The 21,450-nt window shown below is 38.1% G+C and overlaps 1 protein-coding gene across 5 annotated transcripts in view; it reads left to right on the top strand.

The window, feature by feature from the left end:
* PRKACB (protein kinase cAMP-activated catalytic subunit beta) overlaps positions 1–21,450 on the top strand; it is a 74,857-nt gene that overhangs the window by 33,692 nt on the left and 19,715 nt on the right. Inside the window, exons 1-2 of one of the 5 annotated variants that reach the window (XM_033000508.2) lie at positions 8,556–8,957; positions 20,388–20,396. The exons of 1 other annotated variant lie outside the window; for it this stretch is intronic. In XM_033000508.2, coding sequence (XP_032856399.1) covers positions 8,951–8,957; positions 20,388–20,396 — 16 coding nt within the window. In that variant the 5' untranslated portion in view covers positions 8,556–8,950. Of the gene's footprint in view, positions 1–5,061; positions 5,284–8,555; positions 8,958–20,387; positions 20,397–21,450 lie in introns of those variants that run through there. 3 more of the 5 variants (XM_042805117.1, XM_033000507.2, XM_033000509.2) reach the window with 3 other exon arrangements.

The raw sequence follows: 21,450 nt of genomic DNA, 5'->3' as shown, positions 1-21,450 counted from the left end.
TTTTTTGCTTGTGGATGAATGACCATGCTGAAAGGAGAAATACTGATTTTAAATGTTTAAAATAAGAAGATAGAAAAGAATATTTTTATTTTTCCCTTAAAGAGAAATAAAACATGCATAACCAGGCATATTGAGACTCAGCTTCATAGGTAACCAGGAAAGTATTAGATTTCAAGATTTAGAATTAAGACCTAAATTTTTGTTAGCTGTGGATGATCTGAAATCTATTTTAAATCATGGATCTGTTTTTCAAGGTCCTGTCAAGGAATACAGTTAGTTGTCATAAAAGCTCCTGTATGTTTTTAATTGCAGGATACTCATGGTTAACCTTCATTAAACACTAGAGAAGACACTCAATTTTCACAGTGTGAGGGAATTTCAGTTCTGTGTATGAAACTAAAAAATATGGCATTAGATCCTAGAAGTCAAATAAATACATTTCAAAGATGTATAGGTGTGCTGTAGTTTTTAATGTTTTTCTATTTTGTACTTCTTTAAAATTTAGGAATTCCACAGTCACTTTACTTGAGAAACATTTTAAATATTTTAAAATTAAAATTGTGCATTTTTCTGTATTGAATTAAAGCAGGACTGTACAAATCATGCCATTACTCAACCATATAGGCTCTTAAAGGAAAGGAGGGTGCTCTCCTCCATAATCCTTAGGTTTTAAGACTTTACAGGTAGGGTAGAATTTCTTCTTAGAAATTGAGAAATTATGTGTTTGCAGAGATTATTAAAAAGAAATTTTCCATGTAGCTACACTATTCCTGATTCTTTTTCAGCAAGAGGCTGAAAGAGTCCATGGCTGAGTTAATAGTGTTATGTGTTCTTACCCATGGCTGAGAGAGATGCTGGGCATCAGCCACTGGGAAATGCACACACGGTTATGGGTTTGTCATCAGGAAAAGTATAAATGGCTCTGTTGTCTTTGTCAGATCAGAGGGCCACAATGTTAGCCCTTTTCTATGGCTATCATCATTATGTTGTTTTTTATAAATTTGTGGGAGAGTATCTTAAAATGTTTTACTGAAATAGTATTTATCAAAATATGGTAATTTACACGTCATGTTCACATTCATAACTGAATCTCTTACCCCCCTCTCTGAGTTTTTTAATGTGCTTAAAATATTGCCGAGACTTAGTGGCTAGAGTTTAGTGAAAATAACATTTCTGCCTAAAGGAAATTCTTAACATTTCAGTGTTGACTTTGGCTGCAAAGAGAAGTTGCAGCTTCCTTATCTCTTGTAGAATGGAAATTTTAGAAACCAGTTAGAAACAATGAAGCAACTCTCTTTTACATTTTTTCTGTGTAACTAACACTTTCCTTAAATTGCATGCCTGGCTTCTTTGAACTGCGTGTGTTTGGGAGTGCTTTGGAAAAGATGGAGATCTGCAGGCAAAGGGAACCACCACGCCAGCACTGAGCCCCTGTGCCAGCATTGCTTGGTCAGGCACCAGGGTTGTGAGCTGCCTGGCATATACCAGGTAGCACATACACTGTGTAGCCTGAGAAGCTTGGGTTTATTTCGAAGTAAATATGAACGAGGAAGAGATTTTCAACACTGTGCAGCTGGTGAAACTAATAGGAGACCTGGATGGCAACTGACTAGTCTTAATGTCTTCAAGCATTAATTACTTTTTAAGTAACAGACCTGAAGTAAGCTTTTTTTATTCTGTAACAGAAAGGTTTCCTAGGTCACAGAGACTGTAGAGTAAAAGCTATATACAGTGAAAGTTAAATGCATCCTAATCAGGCCTGGTATTATATGGGTAATACCTGTTGACACACACCTAATCTGATTTGTAGCATTGAGCAGGTAGAACATCTGGATGTTCATGGTCTGTCTAGAGTAGAGCCAGCTTTTTCTCTTTTGGGAGTACATACAAGCTTAACCATAAGCACTGCACAGCTTTAGATCAAAGCTGACTCAGGTTCTTCTTCCAGCTCCGAGCATGAGTAAGATGACCTCAAGTCTGTTTGCACGTCTGTATAAACATTTAATTGTATTGAAAGATTTACAAGTTGTTCTAAGGAAAAGCAGTACTGGCCAGCAAGTGGAAATTGTAAGACAAGCAGAGCCACAGAATTTTACCTTGGATAATGCACCATCCATTGATGATTAATGAGGTTTTGGGCAGCAAAATAGTATGTCAGAGTTTGTGGATTCTGTGCTTCATATATAACATATAAAATACTTGGTATGGATATATTAATGTTTAATATATTTGGAAGATTAGTATGTCAATAAGATGAAAGATTAAGTAAAAGGAAATAGGAGGTTCCACCTTTAAAAATCATGGACTTCATTTGAAGTCATTGAATTCTATGTGGGATGTGAGCCTCACAGAAAGTCAGTGTGGTAGTATTTCATATTATCACTGGGCAGTGCCAATCAATGCCAAAAATTTCCTAGATTAGGAAAGTGTATTACTATTGATGTAAAAATATGACCAGTACTTTCTTCTCATGTTTTGCATGTAGAGAAGAAATTCTGTAACAGTTTTCACTGGCAGTTGTTTGTAAAATTCTGGCAAATCCAAGTTTTCTCTTAGGATATTTTCTAACAATCCTTTTTGATAACCTGTTTTCACTTAAACTGGGTCACTTCTGTGATAGATATTTCTGCTTCCTATTTTTGGCACCTAATTCAAGCATCCAGGTTAGTCACATGGGTGCTCACAGAGCTCTGAATTTTGGTGGGCAGAGTTGCTCTCTGACAGTTCCTGCACCTCTCCATTGACTGGAGGTTTGGCAGACTAACTTATGTAATGTAAAGCAATGAGAATTTTGCAAATTATTCTCTTTTAGATCAGGGAAATCAAATGGTTTAGTTGAAGACTTGTGTGAAAGATAAGACAACAGTAGTGTAAGGGCTCAGAACCATGGGAGAGGAGAGAGACGAGATGAGCACACCATCATACTGGGTGGCTTTGATTACTGAAGAAAACAGGTAAAGTCAGAGGAAATAATAATCTCTTGGAAGGATTCCCTGGATGCCCAAAGACTTACAGTGAGCTTAAGGGGAGCACAGCTGTACAATTCCAGAGGGGTTCTTCCAGTCCCATAAAGCTCACCAGGTGGGGAAATAAGCATCTTCTTATTGTCTAAGTATTTCTTATACTGCTGTATGGAAGATGGCATAGTATTACTCTGTCATAAAGTGTTTGGTTATATATGGCATATAATATATCCCCTCTGCCTATTTATGACCCACAATAGGCAGATGGATCCCCATGGTCTTCACTAGCTCTTGTTTCTGGCAGCAGAGCCTTGAACATATGGGATGTTGTGTAAGTCAGCATTGAGCTTGCAACGAAGGAGGTGAAAGGCTGAAAGGTGTAAGCAGGAAAAGGTCTTGTAATGGACTGGTGCCCAGGGAAGGTTGCAGCACCTGACCCTGGCCAGGGAGAGCAGCCTGGTCACCAGCAGGATAGCAGGTGCTCATCCAGATTTGCAAACGAGTGTGTAAAATGTGAACGTTTAGACAGTTCCAAATTTTGAACAGGTGCTGGAGAAAGAAATCGTGTTTTCAAAGTGTATCTGGAACCTGAAAGCAAAGGGTGTTTCTGTGCTTTGCATAGAGTCTACAAATGTAAACTGTTGTGCTGACAGACCGATTACACGAAGTGCCCCTTAGGAGAAATGTAGCCAAATCTGTAAAGTCTGTCCCTCGGCATTTTTATTGTTTTATCATTATCATAGGCGGTTTGTCATCATGGGTTTTTTTCAGAAGCACAGAGCTGTTATGAAATAGTTATGTAATGTCCAAGGATGGATATCTGCTGACATTTGAAAACTATTCAGTGAGAAGTATGGTGGTGAAAAATGAGAGGTATGTCTTTAACACGTGTTGACTGTAAGACAGGAGACAGATTGTGGAAAAGTTATTTCAATCTTTCTTAAGAATAGCCTAAATTTTTAAGAAGCCGTATCTTATATGTGCAGAGGGTATACTGGGAAACCTGCCTAATGTATGTGTTTCCATTTTCACAAAAATGAATATTTAGTATTACCCATTGTAAGCATGTAAAAATACATAATTGCAAATTAATATAATTTAATATTAAACACAGTTTTCAATTTATTTCCTCTGTGTTTTGCACCATTAAAAATGATGCTTTCTAGACATACTCTACAAATTGAGTATGTATGAAAATACTCAAATTGAGTATGTTGAAAATACTCAAATTTCTTGTGAATGAAAAAACTTTCTTATGCAATACCAGGAGACTTGCATGCAAAGCTTTTATGTAAGCAATGTCAGGAGCTGGTGACCATGACTTTGTGACTCTCCTTCCAGCTGCCTTTGGGGCTGAGAGAGTGAGGACGCTGCTAGATAAGGATCTGCCAGCACTGGTTGTTCTGGTATTTTATTCCTGAAAAAGTTAATTGCATTTGGATCATTCCTGGAGTAAGAAGAACCCAGTTTAGATAAGTATAATGCAGTCATGTTTATCCTTATATTAGAATTCAACTTCTTCACTCTGATTTTTCTCAAAAGAAAAGAATAATGGTACATTTTCTGCCAATAATAAAATAATAGTTTATTCAGTAGTTTTTGCAAGTAACCTCCTTGCCTAGAAAAGTTGTTCAGTTAAAAACATGAGATTACTAATAATTGGATTACAGCTGGTTATGTTTGCTATGATGATGGTAGTACTCCATCTTAAGAGGGGAAGAACTGCAGAATAGTCACTTTTCTTTTTTCATGCGTGGTTGTGGTAAATTTAAAAAAAAAAAAAATCTGCCTTCTGATCTTTACTTCTGAACAAATTGTTTATAGTATTTTAATGTAAAATGTATATTTAACCATAAAATGTGATGCATTAAAAAGCTGTGAAAACACATGCTAGAGTAACTATTGCATATTTTTTCAAAAAACCCCACTTTTCGATGGACATGAAAGAGACATTTAGCAGTATAAACCCGTATATTATAGAGCTTTTCTTAACAGGAAGTAGAAGAGAGTAGTGGTTAGAAAACACTGCATACAGGAAGCTTGACACATGCATAGCTCTTAGTGGCTCTGGGTTGTCCAGCTCCCTTTAGATATTTTCTCTTTTGCTTTTGTAAAAGTCACCAGTGTGTATAGATGGCAGCTCAGAAGGAGGTACCTTGTAACCAGTGCACCGGGACAGCCACAGCACTGCAGAGGCTGGAAGGTTTTGCTAATCGCCTTTTCCATAGGCATTCAAAGAGTGGTGCACATGAACAGAGAGCGGCTCTGGAAAATGAGAGCCAACATTGCTCTGAACTTGCTGTCCTATGGGACAAATCAAGTAAGTGGCGGGGGGAGCGCACTGGTAGTTGGTTTGGTTTGGTTTGGTTGGTTTTTTTTTAATAGATATTTGCTCTTCAGTTCGCTTAGTAAGCAAAGAACTTGGATGTTTGTAATCAAGTATGAACACTGATCTGTGACACGTTCCGGGGGCAATTTAACAATTCATTACCTAAATTAATTTGATACCTAAATTAATTTGAAGAATAGCATAGTGTATCAGGTAGGGGGAGATAGGGGTCTGGATCATGGACAGATGGCTCACAGGAGAATTTATCCCTCATCCTTTCTTTTCTCTTAAGGCACAGTTTTTTTGGCAAGCCCCCACCCCAATTTTTACTTCTAAATTACTTCCTTTATTTTTACATTAAATCAGCTAGTTCAGCAGAAATAGAAAACTCATTAAAGATTGTAACGTTTTAAACTTTAGAATAGGCAGACATAGCTGCACAGGTTAAAATTCTAATTATAGGACTTTTTATCATTCATCATTTTATTTTAAGGGACTTATACATCAGAACGCTCTATACAGCAGTTAGCAATATAAAATTGTGGTTGGTTTTAACTACTCTGTATTAATTTAGTGTGGGAATGCTGACTATCGTTAGCTTTAATTTCTTTTTAATGAACAGTTTACAGTATCACTTGTATGTATTAAAACTTCTCATTATTGCATTTTGGGTAATAAAAGTGAGAGGTTTCAAAAAATATCACAATCTAAATAAATTGATATTTGATTTTAATTTTTTGTTTTTCTTTTATAGCCATTTATTATTTGTAAAGCAATTATTACTTCTGGTTAAATACTGGTTTTAAAATGTTACAGTATGGTAATTGATGATAATTTTGTTCCATATTTCAGATTCACTGATGGATTTGAGATAGCACAATTATTTCAGTTGCAAATAGGCCTTATTGGAAATGCTCAGCATCACAGTGTTACCATGAAAAAATCAGTGTTTATACATCTCCCTGCTTGGAATTTAAAATATTACATGAGTAGGGAGTGAATCTGTTCTCAGAGGATAAGCAGTAAACATGGAAACAAAAAGGTGTTAATGCATTGACCTAAAATAGATTAAATCTAGGTCTCCCAAATGAGATGGGAAAGGATCGACTAGTTTTGTTGGGGAGATAAATGATGAAAGTGCATAAATTCTGTGCTTCCACTTCTCTAAAATATTTTCAGCTTGGTAAAAATAGACGCATACTTGTGTTTATGTAGAAGCTCTTTTTTATGTAAATAGCTATTTGAAAAAATAACGCTGAAGCATTTTTGTTTATATAACATGAAGGAAAAAATGGTATTGACCTACTGACACTTACAAATTGTGACCTGTTTGTTCACAAGTCTACTATTTTTTTCCCCTCTATTTAAGGCAGCCTTCCTTGTATGACATGCTTGATGAGGAAATGGACTGTCGTGTCTCTTGATGATAAACATGGTGAAAATGGCTGTTCCACGAATGCTATTTTAAGTCATAATTAAGCACAGTGGTTGCATGCAGTTATTCTGAGCCAAAGTTACTGAGCTGGTAGCAGAATGGTGGTGTTGATTATGTAGCTTTGGTTTGGGGGTGAGGTTCTGAATCTTTATCCAGAACTTTTACTCTCAATTTGTAGATTATATTTTAAAAATAATAAATAGAAGTATTGTAGGTACACATGGACTAAGTCTACATTTCAGGATTCTTATTTCACTACCACTGTCGCTGAAGGAGTAGTAGAGAAGATAAGGAGTACAGTGGAGGGAGTATTTCTGTCTATTGCTGACTCCTAATTATATCTTCAGAAAAATACATCATTTGTGAATAATGAAAGGAAAACAGAGGTGGTTGTTTTGGTTTTGTTTATTTTGTTTGTTTTTACCTGAGAGTTAAATGTCATTGAATTGCATAGGGTCACTGAATTCAGGTCATAGATTAATTTCACAGAAAATTTAATGAATAAGCAGTATTTTAGAAACATACTGGTGTTTGTCTTTTAAGGATATTCAAATATTTATTACTATTTTGCCCATATCACTGCAACTTAGAAATGTCAGCATAAGGTTTTAGGTGAGTGAAGCTACATAGAAAACAGCATGAATTACTCTCAAAGTTCAAGGCAAAAGCAGCCTTCATAATTGATGAAAAAAGTTTGGAAAGTGTTTTCTCAGAACTTCTGTTGGTTTAGGTTTGAGATAGAGTCCATTTGAAAAGGAAGTTAATATATTTATATGTTCTGCTGTAATGAAATACTGTAACAGGTCTGTTTTTATGTATGTCTTTTTACGAGCAGATACTGCTGAAGCTATGGCTTTGCTGAAGGGGAAGGGGCTGCTGCTTGCTGGGTGGACATTTTGTTTGTGTTGTCAGTCGTCTAGTGTCATGGGTTTGAGTAATTTTCCATGTGGTCTGTGGCCTTAGGGGTTTTTCAGTGGTTGATTTTTAAATTTAACATCTTTACATCATTATTTTTATATGTAAAACAGTTTTTCTAACATGCCTTGGATTCTTGGTTGGTGCATGAAACAAATGTGTTTTGTAAAATTTTCAGAATCCAGTAGAGCAGAGGTGGCTCAGGGCACTGTGGGCCTTGGAGCCTGTTCTAAAAAGCTGACTAAGTGCATGTGGGATTGTACAGCCTGAACTGGTAACCAGGTCAGTTGTGCTGCACAGCCAAAGGATGAAAGGGATGTGATGGTACTCGTCAGAGTAATGTATTTCATTCTTAGTTTAGATGTCTTGACTGTGACCACCTGCAACTATGTGGAATGTACGTTTTGATTTTTGTTTTGTTTCCTTAGTTGCTTGTTGGTCTTTGAAAAATTAAAATGGGAAACTAAAAGAAAGGAGAATGAGGCTGCTTGATTTTGAATGTAGAGACAGTAAGATCACTGTGAATCTTTTATTCTTGAACTGATACAAATATTTTCCAAACTCGTGCATAATAAGAGAACATATCAGCAACTTGTGTAACTGAAATGGTCAAGTGTCACCACTAGTGCATTTTTTTTGTCATCTTCATAGTCTAAATTGCAAATGGATGGGTGATGAATGGTCAAAGGAATATCATTTGATCTCTCACTGGTTCAAAATAATATCAAATACTGTGGAATGACTTACAGAGATTTAGCTGAATAATTTTGATATATGTATGTGTGTGTGTGCACGTGTGTGTAGAGAAAAATACATGTGCAATATGAAATAATGTACAGAGTACATCGTGTGAATAGATTAAAGCTTTAGAATAACTACTAGTTGGGTACAAGTCAACAGATAATTCTGGTCTAAGGTTGCCATGGAAACAACCAGTGCTTGATATAATTGAGAACATCTTAAAACCTCCTGGTGTTTGCATGCTTTTTTTCCCCCTGCCATTTTGAGTTGCTTTAGACATGAATAGGTAGCATTGGTCAGAACAGAAGTAGTTAATGAGCACAACCAAATACCCGTGTCCTGAATATTGATTTTGGTTTACTACTGGTATCTTGTGCTTCATAGTTTTTTGCATCACAAGGAGCCCATAAGGAAGAACAGCTCTCTGGATTCTGTGTGTTCTCTCTTTCCAGTTAGCATATAAGTGTGTTTAGAGATTGAAGCACTGATTTGGTAGAGATTAATATACTTCATCAACTATTGGATTAATATTAGGAGCAATATGTTTCTGAAAACTAGCTTTTCAGCATGAATGGTAAGTCTTTTCTATTATCTTTGACACTATTTTTTTGTTCAGTCTTCAGAATCAGGAAAAATCTAAGAGGTTTCCCTTTCTTGTCTGCATAGCTGCATCGACTACTGAGCTCTTTGTTTTTGTAATCGTCTCACTGTGGGTTTCTATTAAAAAAATCCTAATCTTAAATATTTGCAGTTTTTATTAAACATTTGGCTTTGCATAACTGATATTTAGTATTTGAAATTTTATTTTAAAGCTTTCTTTTAGAGATAAGTGTTTCATTAAGTAAGGCACATAATCTGATTTGGAAAATTTTATAATTGAGTGATATACATGTAGGTTCACTCAATTTTCTGTGCCACTCGTAATAAATTATTTTATGTGAATTGATACAAATCAGAGAGACATCCTGAAATGATTATAATCATCACCTAGAAATTCTAAACTGACTTCTGTTGTTTTTCATCTGAACCAGCTCATTCCTCTGTGGTTTTTATTCTTTCTAGATGATGGGATAGCAGAATAGTTGAGGTCATTCATGGAAGGTAGGGGAGAGGATTCTCATTTGAAATGAGATACTATAATAGATCTAGTAAACTTGAGGCAGGTGTTTGTTTTCTAAAACCACTGTGACTACTTCTTATAAGGTACTTTGAATTTAATGGAATTGTGAAGTACTGTGTTTTTACTGGGAATATATTGAAAGTTGTATCTAAATATATAAATTCTGTACATATATATCCTTAGAAACCGATATCCTTTGCAAATTGTTTGTGAAAAGCCCAAATATGTTCATTGCTGAAATTGTGCCTTTTTTGATTCAAACAGATAGTCTGGAGCTTTGGAAGATTACTTAAGACAGTTAGAGAATGCTTGAAAAGAAAAAACAGTTAATTATGTACATGGGCTTTGTGTGTGTCTCTGTGTGGTTTTGCTTTATCCTACAAATAAGAAGGACCATTTTTACAAAGGTTTCGCTTTTGTACATGGCATGAGATAGAGTGGGAGGAGTCATCCCACCGCCTTATCTAATGTCAGCTTATATATACTTATCTCACACAAATGTGTTGAGGTCAACTTCCCTGAAACGAAGAGCGTGGCTGTCATTTCCTTGGTATGCGGAGTACAATATACAAGTGTCAGAACCGGCACAGGTATAGGACAAGGGTTCAGAACTTTGTACGTACATTATGGAGATTCGGCGTTACAGCTGTTCAAGCAAACCTAAACGCAGGCTGTCCCCAGCAGAGGTGGCCCGGCCTCCCGGCTGGGCTCCCCGCGGCCCGCTGGGGATGGCGGCAGGCGGGAGCCGCTGGGGACCTGCGGTGGCCTCGCCGGCTCGGGGCCGGCCCGCGCTTGTGCCGCGGGGCCGCGGCGGCGGCCCGACCCCCCCGCCGACACCTGCCGCGGCTCGGCCTCAGGGGACGCGGGGCTGGAGCCGCACGCTCGCTGGCGTCCTCGGCGGCCCGCGGCCGCTCCGGCTGCTGGTGGAGAGGCCTCGCATCGGGTCAGGTCTCTGCTTTTCACCAGCTACCGGGCTGAGGCTTCCATCACCTTTTTCCTCTGTTTCCCTTACAGTTAGGTTATAGCTTCCACAGGAATTAAGGTTTGGGGAAATCAGCTCTATGAATTTTGAGGTTTGCTGCTTGGGTGTTTGGTTTTTTTTGGTATTCAGTTATGGTTGAGTCATTTTAAGGGAATAAATTTCTCACAAACTAGGTGAAAAAGAGGTTACTGATGTTTTGGTTTGTTGGTTGGTTTGTTGGTTTTTTTTTGGGGGGGGGGGGGGGGGGGGACGGTGAGGAAAAGTGGTTGTTTTATTTTCTTTTCCCTAGGGCTTTATTCTGCAATTTGCATCTGTAGATTTCATTCATCTTGACATTCAGCCTCCCGCTTCCATTAAAAATAGAAAGAAATAGCTGCAGCTTTTACCAAGTGTCAGTTCCCAATCAAAAAGATCTATAAATGAGAAGCCTAATTTTGACAAGGGAAAGGTGACTATCTGCTGCTCCATCAAGAGAGGATTAGATTAAGGCTTCGCTGTAAACATTTCCCCATTTAAACCACTTCTGCTTTTCAGTGCACCTTTGTGGCTGTCTTCACTGCAGCAGTGTTACATTACACCTTGTCAGTGGATAAAATCAGATGCTGTCCTTTGCCAAGATGCAAGTGAAACCACAATGAAAAAGTGATGTATTTTCTGCAATTGCAAGTACAATTGGTGCTTTCTTTTTTTTTTTTTTTTTTTTTGCCTTTTCTTTCCCCCTGCCCAGGAGAGCTCCAATTATATGATTTTTTTGTTGTTGTTTCTGGAAGGACTTAAAAGAAGAAAAAACTATTATTTCTTTGGGTTAGGTTTTTTGTTTTGAACATCAGAACATTCTTGAACAGATAAAACTGGAAGGCCAAGTAACTTTAATAGTCCCATCTCCCAGTTCTGAAAGGTGCTACTCTGCTAGATCTTCGGTTTCACTAGGAATACGCTTAGTACTCCCAAGTATCACCAAGTATGTGATTGGGCTAGTACTTTCAAATACTGCAGAGATAATTGCTGATACAGACATTTACACTCATAAAATAGTAGTTACCAAATGTGTGAGGAGGGAGATAGAGCAGTATGAGGAAAGAGTGTGAGCAATGCCAACAGACTGCTGAATTATTGTCCAGCTTTGTGTACACTGGAGAATAGGAATGTTTCAAGAGTGAGGGTGAAGGGAGGTAGTGTAAATACCTTGGTTCTGTGCATTGGGAACATCTTTTAAGGGCAAAGGACAAGTAGCAAGTAATTATTTCTACTGGTGAAAAGGCTATAGAAAATGGAAGGATGCCATGGAATTTCTAGATGACAGAACTATACATCTTCCTATATGTGTCTCATGGGACTAATGGTTTCTTCCTTTCAAAAATTCCATAATGTTACCCATTAGCCTCTGAGAGTAGACTAGGATAATTTCTTAGGTGTTGACCTAGGTTCATGTTTTGTTCTGATTCCTGTACAAAATATTTGAAAAAAATATTTGAAAAAAAAGGCAGCACAAGAGTTGTTGCATTGACATAGTTCTTAAAGTGCATCCATACAGTGAACAGTCCCTCAGGGTGCTTGGTTTGGGGTATAAACAAAAAATTAGTTTAATAGAATTGAGGTTTCTTCCAAAGGAAAGGGTATTTGGTATGTCATAATCTTGTGTCTCTTGAACTGTGACTTACCTACTCTAGTCCTTGTTGTTACATTTCTTACATGTATCTTGTTACCAGAACCATTTTTTGTATTTCTTTGGTTTTTAGTTTACATCTCAAATTGTTTATATGATTATCTGTTGCTTCTGGTACTGCTGTTGCAGGCCAAAGTTTGCAACAGGCATTGCCCAGCTTTAATTACAGAGGTTCTTAAGGGCAGTTTTGTAACTTCAGTAATGGTTTTGGTGTTTCCTTTATTCATTCTAGTTGCTGACAGATACTCCAGCCCCTTAAGAATTCATGTGGCTTAGATTTTTTCCATTTAATTTTCTTTTTTTTCAGGATTTGCAACTCAATTCTCTGCAAGTTTTAAGCCTGCCTTTTATCCAAATAAGCACTGACTTTAAGAGTTTCCTTCTAAAGCCCCATTCGTTATCAGAATGGATAGTAAACACTTACCTGCTTTTTGACTGCCCTAATCCTGAGGCAAACAAAAACTTGTTGTTCACTTCTTGTGTTGAATTGTGAAATGTGTTTATTTACATAAGACTTCCTTATTCAGGAAGTCAGTCTCTCTGCTATTTACGGTTATAAATGAACTTCTGCTTGGCTAGTTACTGCAGGCAACCCTTTCCTGTAAATATTGAAAGTGTGTTCTGCGGGAGATATGTCAGCATAGCAATGTATGAGAAGCTCAAATCTTAGAGAGAGGAAGAGCTATTTTGCTGATTTACCCTGACAGCTGTGAAGATATGTCTTACTGATCCCAGTGCATGTATATGAGAGTTTGTGTAGTTTTGTTAATGTGAAGGCTGGGACAAAGTAGCTTTGTGGGAAGTGGACTTAGGCATGAGTACAGGTAAACCAAGAGTGTATCTACTATTTTTTGGATGCCTTATACGAAATACTTGAAAAAAGAACAAGCAACACAAGAGTTGCTCTTTTCAAGTAACTTGTAAAATGCATCCATACAGTGAACAGTTCCTGTAGTTGTTTAGTTTGAAGTATAAGGAAGAAATAAGTTTACTAAAACTTGGGTTACTTCTAAATCAAAGCATATTTGTGCATGAGTGTAATCAAGTATTATGAGAGGCATTACTTGCTTGCAGGGAATTTATTGGTCAATATGCAGACCAGATCAGCTACCTGCAGATTTATGCTTACTGTTTCTAATAATATAACAATAAAACATGCTTTCAGTGATAGCTTCCCAGTAATATGTTACCCTCTTTAGTCATTGAAATTTTACAAAAAGGGAATGTGGGGCAGTAATATGAAGAGGAAAGTTTGTGCTAGCCACTTTGGCATTCTTAACAGTGCAGAGGGCTGGACAGCCAAACTAGAGGAAAACTGCAGCAGGTGCTGTAAACATTTTGCTTGGTAAGTGGTTTTGACTGTAAGAGGAAAATCTGATTGTTTTGTATATTTTATTTACTAGAGTTTGCTGAAAACCTTTACTCAAGAATGTGATACATTTACAAGATATTTTATAGTAGTAGAAAATTTTGTTCTTGGAACTCATTCTTAAAATATATTTCCCCCCCCGGTAACCATGGAAATGTATGCACTGCAGAAACAAGGTATTTGAATTTTCACACAGTTTTCCATTTTCTTTTTAAAGTAATACCTGTTATATTTCACACAGGAAGGTAGTCTTTTATACTAAAGGTCCTGTGGTAGTTGCAACACAGTTGCTGGATAAAGTTCAGCTACAACTATAGAGGGTGATAGTGCACAGATGAAGCTTAATTTCTAATTGCTCGCAAAGCATTATCAACGTATGATAACTGAGGATTGTACATGTTAAGATTTCGTCACATAACCTCTTCTGTGTGAACTAATTTTACATGTAGGAAGTGTTAAGTACTGCATTTGAAAGTAGTTGTATTAAACTTACAATTTATTAATTTGAAATTTTAAGTTCACATAATTAACTCATAAAATAATTGAAAATTAATAATTTAGAATTATTTCTCAGAAGTCTTTTCAGTAGTCCAATGCTATACTTTCATGGTCACATTACATTAGCACAAACTGTCACTCCTTCAGAAAAGGAGCAGTTCTCCTGTCCTACATATTTGCCCATTTCCACCCCACTTCTCCTTTCCCTCACCCCGGGAGAAACATTCATGTGGTGAAAATAACTGGGATCTGTTGTGGATTAAAATTAGCTTCCCTTGTCCTCCCCCGCCTTCTGTCCATTACTTTTTAATCTGGCCTAATTCCCTGACCTGGTTTGGCAGTCAGCCACAAGGATACTTTTGCTCTTTCAAGGAAGTTCATGGTAGAGAGGCAGGAATGTGTGACTGTGGAAGGACAGGTCTGGCATTTTTTGTATTTACACTAGTCCATACTGAACACTGAACTGCAGCCTAACAAACCAAACTGCTATTTCTTGGATTTTTAAGCCTCAAAGCATGTGGATTGTTGCAATAGAGGAAGCAGATTTATGAATGTACCATCTCTGGCAGTCTGGAATAATTCCCTTTAATGAACACTTCAAGGACAGGAAGAGGGTACAAGAGAGTATCATTTCCTTAAGCTAAAGTTTAGTTTTCACATATTCCAGAATTAACTGGATGCTAGTTCTAACTGGTCGGTTTAGAGAACTGGAACAAAAAATCAACCATAACCAATCAGAAAAAGGTTGCTAATAACACTTTTTGAAAGGAAAGCTTGAGCAAGATAGAGAGGTGCCACCCTGAAAGACTGTCATGGTTTGGGCCTGGTCAGCAGCCAACCACCATGCAGCAGCGCTCTCTCCCTTCTCTTCCAGCAATAAGAAGGGACAGAGAGCCAGGCTTGGGGTTCGAGATAGGACTGGGATGGGGAAAAAATCCCCCTTTATGGTCACGAGCGAAAGGCAGACTCGTTAGGGGAAGAAAAAAACAACATACATTTATTACAGACACTAACAACATGTAACAGAGTAGGACAGTGAGAAGCATTGCCACATCTTGAGAACACCTTCCCCCACCCCTCCCTTCTTCCCAGGCTCAGTTCTGCTCCCGATATCTCTACCTCCTCCCCCCAGTGGGGGAGGGAATGGGGGGTGCAGTCAGTGCTACCACTTTCTCCATCTTCAGTGGGGGGACCTTCTGGAACTTCTTCCCCCTGCTCCATCGTGGTCCCCCTCTCACAGGAGTCAGTCCTCCACAAACTTTCTCCAACATGAGTTCCTCCCATGGGCCACAGCGTTCCCCACACTGCTCCGTCATGGGTCACTAACTTTCTCCAACTGGAGTCCCTCCCACGGCTGCAGCCCTTCCCCAGCTGCTCTGGCGTGGGACCCTCCCGCATGCTGCAATCCTCCCAGCGCTGAATTACAACAGCGGGGGCCACCTTTTCCCACAAGACCCCGGCCTTCTTCGGGCACAGCACCTTGATCATTCTGGCGGAAGCCACAGGCCATAAATCAATGTCTGCTCCACCATAGATCTTCATGGGTGGCAGGGGGTGGCTGCCCTGCCGTCTCACCACAGGATACAGGGGGGTCTCTGCTGCGGCACACCTCGCCCCTCCTTTCTTCCTCCGTTCCTTCACTGACCTTGGTGTTCATGCAGCTGCAGAACTCCTCCTCACAAGTCCCACTGCCCGTCACCACGTCCCTTCTTAAATACGTTATCGCAGAGGCGCAGCTGATTGGCTCAGTTTCCAAACAGAGGTGGAGCTGACTTGGAGCTGGGGGAGCTTCGAAAAGCTTCTCACAGGGGGACGCCCCTATAGCCCCCTCCCCTGCCACCAAAAAAACCCCACCACTCACTCAACCCAGGACAAAGACCAAAATACCTGAAGGGATGAAACAGCTCTTGCCCACCAAGAACCTGCAGGAGACTTCAGGTCATGGCCCATGCTTGGATGTTCAAATGAAGCTATTTTGCTTGTCTTCATTGAGGAAGCCTTGCATATAATCAGTAGTTTACAATTTGAATAATAAATCCCAGCTTGGTTCATAGGTTTTGATTGTTTGGGGTTTTTTGGCATTTATTTGTATGTGTCTTGAGGGAGGAGTCACTTTTTTAATGAAGTATATTCATTTGTAATTTTGATGAGCATTGGGTCTGGATTCTTTCAGATTATGAAAGCAGTTTTTGGGGGTGAAAAATTATTGAATTGGGACATACACGCATGTACAACTCTGCTGAGCAGAGGTAATGCAAGACTTGATCGTATTCGTGACTGAATAAATGTGCTGATTTACATTATACATTTGGAGGTTTGTAAACAATATTTCAGGGATTCACATTTTAAGTGACTATTGGTTGGGTTTGGCCCTGTCTCCCCAGAGTGGTGTCTGTTGTGTTGCACTTTTGGCATTAGCAGTGTTCACCACCTCTGTTTGAACCAGTACTTTACGGCATAAGAAAAAGAATAAGAGGGCAAGACTGAAAATTGTATTTGGAAATAGAATTGATTTTATTATCTCTAATAAAAATAGAAGAAGGAAGTCAGTCTGACTGTGGCAGTTGTGTGTAGTAGAGTATCTACTGCTCAGAATTCAACAAAGATAGGTATTATCTCTGATAGCTGAAAACCTGACTTCTGTTTTGGTTTGTCTAAATCTGTCACATCTCTTGTGCGGGCTGTTGCTGTCTAGCCAGCCAAGTAAAGAGGTGAACATTAAGTAATACTTGAGCTTTAAATTACAGTTTGAAATTATAGCCTGTAGCACTGAAAACTAAAATAAAAAAAAAAAAAAAAAAAAAAAAAATAAAAGCTGGGCTCTTTACAGAGCTCTTAACTGTTGCAAATTTGCTTTTATAAAACTGGCAAAATACTGTCTAGCTCAAGACTTCAAAGTTGCGGACAGGATTAAAATAAGATTTTGCCTGAGTTCCAAATTTTGAGTTGTGATGGATAAGAACAACTTGTATTTTGCAATTGCTGTACGTTGTAAATTAATTCCTGAATGTACACCCCCCCAAAATCAGATTCTACTACTCTTTTCTAGTCTTTAGGCACTGCAGCTGTAATTGGTCTTAATTTACCATTTATCTTGTTCTTCTCCCTTTTTCCCCATGGTTTTTCTATGCCCTTCTCCAATTGTTACCAATCCTTTCCATTATTCCATAGAAGTGCTTACTGTGTGCAGTTATATTATTAGCATTTTCATTTTAATAACAAACCTGTGTGCAGTTAATAATTTTTACTTGATCATTCACTTACTAAGAACTTTTAAGATTCATATTCCAGCAAATGGGCTCTTTCAGAACTGCTCCATATGTTTTGGTTTTCATTTTTTCATGGATTTTGTTTGTTTTAACTGAAGGAAGGTTCTTATCCATTTCAGCTTCTAAGTTGCTTTGCTCTGTTCTACCTGGTTTTATCAGAATTACTATTTAAACAGAAATACAAGATCAAGATCTTGCTCTCAAAATAAAAAACTTGATAAATTCATTACTAAATTGATGTAGAGTTTACTAATCTAGCTTTAGTGAGTTTGCAACTTTTAGAGCAGAAGCAAGACAAAATTGTAGCTGGTCAGTTTTTCACAAGGGAGCCAGTAAGTGTGTCTCACAGCAGTGTTAAGACAAGATTGACTTGCCCTGTACCAGGCTTGTATCACATTGGACTTTTTTTTCCCCACCATTTTCATATTGTGAGAAACAGCATTTTGTTCTTGCTGATGGTCTGTTTCGATATACCATTTTAGTTTGTGTTTTAAAGTGTTTCCCAACTATTAAAATGTTAACTGGTGCTCACACTATTTCATCTGAGTGTATAATAATATTTAACACTTAGTTGTGTTCATTTTCAAGCACTTGCCAGGGTAGATAAATCTTCTTGTAAGCCATGTGATATTATTCCTGATAATCAGAAGAGAAATTTAAGATGACAGGTTAATGGTGTAAGAATGGGACTTAGAACTTGAATTGTACACTTCTTGCTTCTGAAATGTGGTACTGTAACCACAGGATTCACTGAGACACCTATATACATCTTGATAATGTTGAAGGCTATAAATACTGTTTCTGTAAAAATTAAATATATATATATTTATCAGAATCTCTTCATACATATTTATTTTTCCATTAGATCAAATTTGGATATTTGATTAAATACCCCATTTAACTCCAGACTTCAAGTGATTATATTACAGTTTTGGAACAAAAATTGAATTGTATTTTGATAAAGGGCATTTTAAATACCAAGCAGAGATTGGCATTTAGCACAGCAGATGGGGGTTTGTAGCGGTGCCCGATGTTTAGTCTTAATCAGTTTAGTTCTTGCTTCTTGCCATGAATTCTATCCAAATACGTTTTGTTTCCCACCCCTCCCCACCCCAAAAAAAAAAAAAAAAAAAAAAAAATCTGGCTTGCTGGCTTTTGTGGGAGATGTGCTTGAGAATAACAAATACAGTGCACGTGGGAGGTAGGAGAAAGGCAAAGTAATTCATGGTAACTCTTCAGGACTGCTCCATTTGTGACCCCTTTCCCTCTGCTGTCATTGCACCTCTGCAACTGAGAGGTCCTAACAATTTTTTTCAGGAGCTTTCCTCTGATTCACTCGCTCTTAAGCCATGTTTTAGGCCAGAGTACACTTTGTAGTATTCATACCCTTTGTTAACAATTTTTTTTTATAAGCCTGCTAACTTTTCATGCAAAAGTTAATCAATAAACAAAAATATTGTGCATTGTGTGAATATACTGATAACAGTCTCCTGCTGTTTGGGGATGGGTTCAGGGGTTTTCAGGTTTTGTGTGTGGTAGTTTTTTCATTTGTTTAGTTTGGGGGTTTGTTTGTTTGGGTTTTTTTTAGTGCCTCCTTGTGTGTCAGTATTGCCTAGGAACCTCTGGATCTTGAGTTCCACATCCCTTAGAAATCTCTTCCAGCAGACTTCTCAGCTTATCACCAAGTTGCACAGCTCTGCGCAGGCCCAGTCTCACACCACCTATGATACACAGCCCTACAGCTTAGATCCCCTCCAGCCACCTGTGCACCTGTAGCATTTCTTCTGACCAGGATTTGAACAGAAGCAAGCAGAAGTTATAAAACTGCTTGAAGTCTTTCAGTTGTGACTCCTTGGCCATTACCCCATTCCCTACTACCTTGTCCTGAATCTTCCCAGATTTCCTACTGTGTGCTTTTGGGTCTCTGCATTGCATAAAACTTGTGTCTCCTGCCAACAGTTGCTTTTGCTGGTCGCGAAGAGCTAGGCTGGCACTGTGTGTTTGTACTTCCCTAATATCTGGGCCACTGGTGCATCCTCTCCAGTTCCAGCTGGTGTCCTTCCTGATGCAGCCAATTGTTTTGACCACTGCCGTGGCCCTCGTTATGCCAGTGATGTTACTCAGGCTTTTCTCTCTCTCCTTCCAGCACCTTCCTTTTCTTGAGCAACAGCTTTTCCTCCTTTCGTTTCAGCCTCCTTCGCTCCAACTTCTGCTATACCAGTGATTCCAATCTGAATAGGGTCTGTTTGCTGGTCTTTGCATACACACCTTGCATCCTCATCTTCACTTTGCTCAACCATATATGAGTTAACCTTGCTCTTCAGTGTTTATGGGAACCTTTATGTCAGCATCTCTTTCCTGGGTTCATTTTTTTTGACAGTCTTACAAAATTAAATCATACTTGTATGGTGACCGTACAGGATTCCCATATGCATTCCAGTTTGTATACAGCAACTTCCTCTGTGCAGTTCAGACTTTTCAAGGGCTTTTGTGGCTGTTGTTGGGTAACGGGACTGAAATTTGATTGTGAAATTTTTGGGAGACTGCTTGCCATTTCTGTGCTATCCACCACATGCCATGCAATTCACACATTCTGTCTTGGAACAAAGTGCTAAGTAGTGGGAAGATCACCCGATTACAGGTTTTGTTGTGATCCAGCATGCTGCGATGAAGATAGATACACTTTTGTTAGCAACAGTTCCTTGGATGTGTATGTCTTGGAATAGATTAATTATTAGAGATGCCAACTTGATCTCCTGAAGTTTTGTAAGCTGTGCTTATTTCTGTGATGCATCATCTTTTTTTCGTACTGAATTTAGCTGCCTTTTGTTGTTTTTGTTTTTTTTTTTTTTTTTTTAATTTTTTCTTTGCTCAAACATTCTGTGATTTTAGCATGAGTCATTCTGTCTGTGTGGGAACGGGCTGGTTTATTACAGGGTCCATTCTTGAGCGGGGAGGGGAAAGGGTGGAATGTATTTGTGTTTTTTGTGTGTTCGTTGTGGAAATGCATAAAATGTTTTTTTTCCTTCTCTTTCTTTCCTGTCTTCATCATCTCATCTGTGTGGGTGAATGTTCCTGCAAACCCTTGGGGAACCTATAGAGACTTTTGGTATGCTCATTCCTTCATTAGTGCCCAAAGTCACAGATGCTAGGAACAGTTTAAAGACTAGAAAAGCAATTAAGAGTCACGTCATCACAATGTAAGGTGGCTAAAAATGTGCACTTGAGGAAAACTTCTAATAAATCTACTTGTTTGCATCATCACGATAATACCAATGGTCACTACTGTCCAGTTGGTGTAAATTTTTATTCTGTGCTTGAAAAGTAGAAATGAAATCTGCTTTCCTGTAGCAAGAGCTAATGTTTTCTGATTGATATGTAATTTCCAAAAGTACCTATCCTGTTTCAAATTCTAAGTCCTATTTTAAGAAGTGCCTGAAGTGTATGTGCTTAAGTTGCCTAAATTCTGTTTGAAATCACCTGCTGAATTATGTTGTGGTGGGAACCCAGGTGACCTCTGAAAATGAGAACCAGGCATAATTTGACCCACTTTCTCATTAGGGAGAAAATGTAATTCTAATAAAACACACCACAGAATATGAAATAGCTATTTTAAGATAAGTGAGCACCATTAGGTAGCTTTATTTTGAAAATACGTGTCCAATGCTGCTTTCCAAGAAAAGAGAGCGAAAGTAAAGTAGAATAAGGTAGAAGTTTTGTTGAAGAGGAGCGTGATACTCTAGAAATGAGAGATTTTTCACATGCTTCCACAATCTGAATATTTCCAGCTGGATCACATTTTTTTCATAAACAGGATTCTTTATTCTGTAAGTGGAACAAAGATGACTACATTTAAATGTCACTGTATATTTTTATAAATACAGAATAATGATATATCAGTGCAAAATATGTGGAAACTTAAAATACTTATTTATATGAACAATGAGATAGCATGAGGAATATTTAAGAAATATGTACTGTAATAACAAACAAAAAAAAAGACTAATGTTTTGGTTGTGCTATGTAGTGTTAATGTTAATTTCTAAGCTACAGTCACTTAAGTTTGAAGGCTCGGGTTTTTGGTAATCTTAATGATCATCTTAGTTTTTTTTCTTGTCATTAAGACAAAATGATGTTCATGCTACTTTGACATAAATTGATGT

The sequence above is a fragment of the Tyto alba genome, unplaced genomic scaffold, assembly GCF_018691265.1.
Source record: "Tyto alba isolate M040663 unplaced genomic scaffold, T.alba_DEE_v4.0 Super-Scaffold_1000006, whole genome shotgun sequence".
Taxonomy (NCBI): Eukaryota; Metazoa; Chordata; class Aves; order Strigiformes; family Tytonidae; genus Tyto; species Tyto alba.
The sequence above is the reverse complement of the archived record's forward strand: the minus strand, read 5'-3'. Positions and strand labels throughout refer to the sequence as shown.